Genomic DNA, 6,348 nt, shown 5'->3' with positions numbered 1-6,348 from the left:
AAAAAACCCCCCCGCCCCCCCCCCCCCCCCCCACCATCTTAGTTCAACAGTCTCAAAAAGGATGTTAATTACTTGTTTTATGACAAATATTATTTCTTCATTTTTTTAAAACTAAACCAAACATTGTCAAGATTCTTATTTCCAAGGCTGCAGGTAGGACATTTGATTATAGCATTATTTGACTATTGAATTTGAACACAAAGCTTACGTCCTTTTTGAGTTTACACATGACAATCTAGTTAAATTTTCAATTTAATATTATTTTTCTTGGCCAAATCTGGTTGTTTTACTCATTTATAATTTCATTGTGTTGCTAAGTTGTTGAATTTTGTAATCCTTATTTGAATTTTTTTTTTCAAAATTACAAGATGTCCATAATAATGTTCCGAAATTCTACCTAATATTAACACGAGAAATGTAAAATCAAACATCGAATGGTTGAACCAAAGGTTTAAAAAAAAGAAAAGAAAAAAAGCATCCTATTTTAGTTGCAAACAAGCCAATTTTAAAGCTGAACTAGCAGGCTACTAAACTATCAAAATAGATTCCAAATTTTTTTACGTTCGATTTATAATTAGATCAATTCTCCATTTTTCGGATTGAACTGACCACATTCTTACAACATTGATCCATACACAACTAGAACTCTTATATTAGTCAGTAGATATTACATCCCAACCTATTTTTAACGATAAATATTCTAAAATCAGGATTAGGGGTGAACGCAGTTTCATTTGAATGATTTGCACTATATTTTCAATTCAAATCATTTCGTGCGGTTTGAAATTTTTACAAACCATTTTATTTTTCGAACCAAACCAAATCAAACCAAACCATACTTTGCGATTTGGTTTGGTTTTAATCCGCGGTTTACCTATCGACATTATAGTAATATATTTAACATAAGTTAAAGCATAAGTTTAAACGAGAATTAATAATGTTAAATTACATTCATTTTTAACATGAAACCATTGAATAAATTATTTTCAAAATTGGTTGCTAAAAGATGTTAATAAATACATTTTTCTTTATTTTTATTTACCTTTACTTGTTTGACTTTCATATTGCCACATAACGGTTAGTAAATGTAGAGTTACATTCTGCTTTTATAGTTTGGTTAAAACTCCATTTGTCTTTCTAGTGAGATGTTAAATAAGGATTGAACAAGAATATTTACATGTAAAAAGATTGATAGAGTTTTGACTTATTGGGAATTGACGAATTTCATTTTCTAACTACTTTACGCAAGTACAAGATAGTAGCGTTAGTTAGGGAACTTTAACATTTCACACAATCAGTAAGCTTTGTCATTCTTTCTTTCTAGACCAAAAATAAGTTCATTAATCATCTAGACACAAATACTTATTTTTCCATCGAAATCACAACTCACAAGTATATGATAAGTTCAAAAACAACAAATAAAAGAAAAAACAATGGAAAAATGACTTGAATGAGAATCTGAGACTTACCAAAAGAGAAGAAAGAAAGAGGCGATTTAGTAGAAATTAACAAACTAACAGGCAAAGGCAACTGGTGATTCGTTCAGCAGTGGCAGACAAGCATCAAATGTTAGAGAAATGAGAGTTTATGTTAGGTTTTCTGAAACTTTAGACGTGATTTGTCGACGTAGTTTTATTGAATTATGATTTGAATTGTTGAAAATATTTTTTTTTTTCATATTATATGATTTTGGAGTAATTTTAGTTTAGTTTAGATATTGGGCGAGGATATGTGGTGTGAATTTATTAAACCATAGGTCATTTATGATGAACCTATTTACTTTCTATTGTTATTTCAACGGACTAGTAGTAATTTGTATCGCTAAATTGGTATTTTTTCCTGAAAAGTGAAAACTGTAAAATTTTTAATTTAATAAAATTAATGCTTTAATAAAAAAATTGAAAAATGGTTCGATTTGATTTTATGCGATTTTTGAAAATCAAAACGTAAACCATGGTTTGGTTCAATTTAAAGGAAAAACCAATCAACGGTTTCAAATCAATGATTTCGGTTCTGTTTTGTAGTTTCGCGACTTTTTGTGAAGCCCTATTCAGGATGAAGGTTTTATTATTCAAAATTCAGACATTTCATATTTAAATATTAAATATTATAAATACAAATTTCATCATAGACCCTAAAAATTACTTACCACTTTCCTCTTCCTCTCTCTCTCTATTCTCACCCTCTTTACCTACCATACCTCTCACTGTTCCGGCTCCTCACCTGACTCCAAAACCTACCCTCATTTAAGGGCAACAAGCGACGGTAGTAGAAGCGCAGCCTCGAAAACCTAGTTGTGCATAGTGATGCCTCATTGTAGATAGCATCACTTAGCAGTAGGGCGAATTTTTTTGGTTGGTGGTTTTCTGATTAGATCTACTGTGGGTGGCTTGTTGATTGTTGTGGTGGCAATGTATGGTGCGGTGGTGTGCAATGGCGGAGGTAGGGATGACAATTTGAACTATCAAAATCGAAAACCTCGGTTAACCGAACCGAATGGGGTGAAAAAACCGAACCGATGGTGTAATGGGGCGGATATGATTTTTATTTTAATGAACCGGCTCTTGGCGGTGCGGGTATGGTATTTACGCCGTCGAACCGATTACCCGCTAAAATAAAAACAATTGAATTGATTATTGAGCTTTACACTACTTTTCTATCTAACCCAAAACAAAATCATTCCCTCCCCCCAATTACATCTACATGATTCAGTCGGCCAACCCACTTATCGTTAGCCCATAATAATAGCATTAGTATGATATTATATAAATACAAACCTTACTCTCGACAAACCACAAAGTCACGTACGGGCTCCTTTTATTGTTAATTTTTTTCTATTGAGTGTAGAAAATTCTACTTCTTCATCATACTCTAGAGCTTGTGCAACGTTTAGCGAGAAGAAAGCTGAAGAAGAGGTATATTTTTTTTATTTAAATTTTAGTTAAAACCATTCTAGAATAGGTAGTATCGTTGTATTCTCTACTTACATTTCTTATTTACTATATAGGAATCAACTTTGAGCGTTGATCCATGCTAGTAAGATTTGTGGGGAAGAATGAATCAAGTAATTTCAATGCACAATAATTAAGAACGAAGGAAAAGTTTAATATTGTTGTATTTATAATATTGTTTGTTAAATTTGTATTTTACAATTGAAAATTGGGATAATATTTGCTTTTTCGTTTGAAATATTGTTTGATAATGTTTGCATTTTCATTTAAAATATTGTTTTTGTTTTCATTGACTTTTTTCATAAATTGTTTTATATCAATTTGATGGATGAACCTATAAAAAATAATTTATTTTCGTGGTTATTAACCGAACCGAACTGTGCTGAACCGAGATAATAACCGAACCGATTTACGTGGTTATGATGCGGTTATGGTATGGCCAAAAAATTGGTGGTGCGGTTATGATTTTGGCCGAACCAACCCATAACCGAACCGTTGCCAGCCCTAGGTGGAGGTGGCAGGTGGGTGGGCGACGATTGTGGTCATGGTAGTGGTTGCGGTGGTAATGGTGATATGTTGGTGGCGATGGGTCTGTCAGGGTGGTGGAGGATCTGGCATGACGATGTGGTGTTTTTCTGCGATATTTTGATTTGTTTGAGGTGGTAGTGCTGCTGTTGGGAGGTGATACCACTGCTAGAGGTAGTGGCGAGATGGTGATCCCCAAGTGTTGGTGGTGATCATTAATTATTTTGTTAATTGTGACTATTAAATTCATTAATTTGTGACCGATAAACAATATTTGACCATTGAAAAAGATAAATTGTGATCAAGAAATAATTGTTAATTCGTGACCAATAAAATTGTTAATTTGTGACCTTTAATTTGATAATTTGTGATTGTATAATAAGTAGTGACTCACAATATTTATGATTTGTGATCGATAAATAAATTTGTGACTGGTTAAATCGTTAATTTGTAATCAAATTGTATAAATCTATGACCTTACTATATTTAGCCCCCATTTGGTAGCAAATTTTCATCCCTCAAAATCAATTTTTTGACCGTTATTTCATTATTATAGTTGTCATTTTTTACTTATTCACTTATAGGTGGAACCCATTTTTTTATTTAACATTCAAAAAATCAATTCTCATAATCACTACTTAACATGCTCTTAATTAATAAAATATATAGTTAATTAATTAAACCATAAATAAATATACGATTTTTGAAATTTGAAACCTTTTGTTCTTGGTTTTGAAATGGGTGATATTTAACCTCTTGGTTTTGAATTTTTCTCTATTTGTTATAGCATGTTTGGAAAGATGGACTAAACACTAGAAATATTAAGGAGAAGAAACTAAAATTATTGTGATTTTATTATCTAGTTTTCTATGCCAAACTTGAACTATTATTGTATGTTGAGTCATACATTACGAAGCCCTCGTTTGGTTCCCATTAAAGTAAATTTCATTTTTCTCTTTTATATTTTCAATCATACAATCTTTCATTAAATAATATTATACGTAAATCGAAAAATTTTCCTTCTTTTCAAACGCTCATTCTTAAAAAAAATACAATTACGCTCATTTAATTTGAAAAAATGATAGCCAACCGGAGGCAAAATTTTAAGTGGGCTATGTCATACCGAACATGCGCAAACTCAATCTTAATCTATCATCCACAGTTCATTTTCTTCTTTGCCTCAAAATTTGATTTTTAGGACAGTTGAGATTGTGAGATGGGGACAGGGACTCATCCACGCAAAGCCCAGGACAGTTTTCAAGAACTCTTAAATCCTTTCAATTGCACGAATGAGTACTATATACTAAACAGGGGGCAGTGTCCTAGAACTCAAATCTTCAGAAGAGGAGGATAAAGGTTCATTTCAGTTGCATCTAAGCAGAAAACAGATGCAACACGTCATTCTTGTAGATCCAATATGAATGCCAGGAAAGAGTAGCAGTAAAAAACAAAGCCAACTGGCTAAAACCCACTGGTTTTTCTTACTATATAATACACTGAAAGGGATTAGAACAAAATGCACATAGTCTATTTACTAAACCATTTAAAATCTCTGATATGCAGAAGAACAGCAATAAAGTATCAACTTCTTCAGCTCCCACAGATTAAAATATTATCACGTGCTTAGCCACATGACCACACACTGAAATTGTAACAACTAATATGGAAGTCAGGATTGTAACATGATACGGTCAAAGAAGCATCACATGATGATCCACTTGCATTGGATTCCCAGTATATTTTTCAAGAAATTTAGGTATATAAACTTCAAAAACAAGAACTTAATCACCCCATCAAATTTCTTCTGTCATCGTTTTATCAAACAAAAGTGAAAAGTAATCATAAACATAATTATGAGGTTCCACTTGAGAATGATGATCTCGTTAGTTCTTGCACTAGTTCTGATTCTGCAATCTCACCTGCACGAAGCGCAAGGAGCCCGTCTCATGACAGAGACAAAAGCATCCTCTAAAAGTATAGATTCATCTACACAAGCTTTTAGAAGTTTGCATCCAGATGAGAAGAATCCATTCAAGAAGGTGAAATCAAGCTTTCGAAAAGTACCTCCAAGTAGATCAAATCCCACGCAGAATAAGTAACTTCTAACTCCCAAAATGTTCAAGCCCTTTTCCTCGATAAGAAGCTTTACTCAGACATCATTTTCTTGTACCAGGTTCAAGCCTCCATAGGATTACTGAAGACATAATCAACCAAGAGTACCCGCCAACAAATTCTTTCATTTTGGATTTGACGTAGTTAGCTGATGTAATAGAGTTTATGCTTTTTATCGCGGACAAGGCTTTTTGCACCTTGCAATGCAACCAGTTTTGATTTAGTCACATTTTGCTGTTTAATGTAATTCCCAACTTAGATGTATGAAATCAACACTTCTCTTCGTAGCTGCCGATCCAATTTTGCCTAAGCTACATAGCATATTAGACTTGAGCAAAGAACGAAAATTGCACAAAAAAAAAAAAAAAGAAAAGAAAAAAAAAAGAAAGAAAAGGAAGTTGATAATGTTTTCATTATAATCTGTCTGATCTGAGGTAAAAGCTGAAAACTAAACCACAGTAGCTAATAAAAGATCAAATACTATCAGATTTACATCCCCCTCTTCTGCCTCTTTTGCAAAGACTTTAACAAAGCATCTTACCTGCGCCCTTTTTTTTCCACAACAGTAGTCGATTTATCATCTTGGAGAAGTTTTCCCCCTTTAGTATTCTTCGTAGCATCGTTTTTGCCTTTAAAAGTGTTGTTTCTAGAGTTTGACGTTACTTCTTCGAAACCAATCCGACAGAATAACCTGAATGTAAAGAATTGATCAACAGGATGTAAAAAGTAATTCGAGCCCACCAACTTCACGATATTTCCT

General features: G+C 32.8%; 1 protein-coding gene across 1 annotated transcript; it reads left to right on the top strand.

Moving 5' to 3' along the window:
• The first annotated feature begins 5,027 nt into the window (after nt 1-5,027).
• LOC111402678 lies at nt 5,028-5,848 on the top strand. The gene is made up of 2 exons (XM_023031039.1): nt 5,028-5,571; nt 5,650-5,848. The coding sequence occupies exons 1-2, from the start codon at nt 5,330-5,332 to the stop codon at nt 5,663-5,665; spliced, it is 258 nt and encodes an 85-aa protein (XP_022886807.1). The 5' UTR covers nt 5,028-5,329; the 3' UTR covers nt 5,666-5,848.
• Nucleotides 5,849-6,348: the final 500 nt, after the last annotated feature.

The sequence above is a fragment of the Olea europaea genome, chromosome 10 (genome assembly GCF_002742605.1).
Source record: "Olea europaea var. sylvestris chromosome 10, O_europaea_v1, whole genome shotgun sequence".
In the NCBI taxonomy this organism is placed as follows: domain Eukaryota; kingdom Viridiplantae; phylum Streptophyta; class Magnoliopsida; order Lamiales; family Oleaceae; genus Olea; species Olea europaea.
The sequence above is the reverse complement of the archived record's forward strand: the minus strand, read 5'-3'. Positions and strand labels throughout refer to the sequence as shown.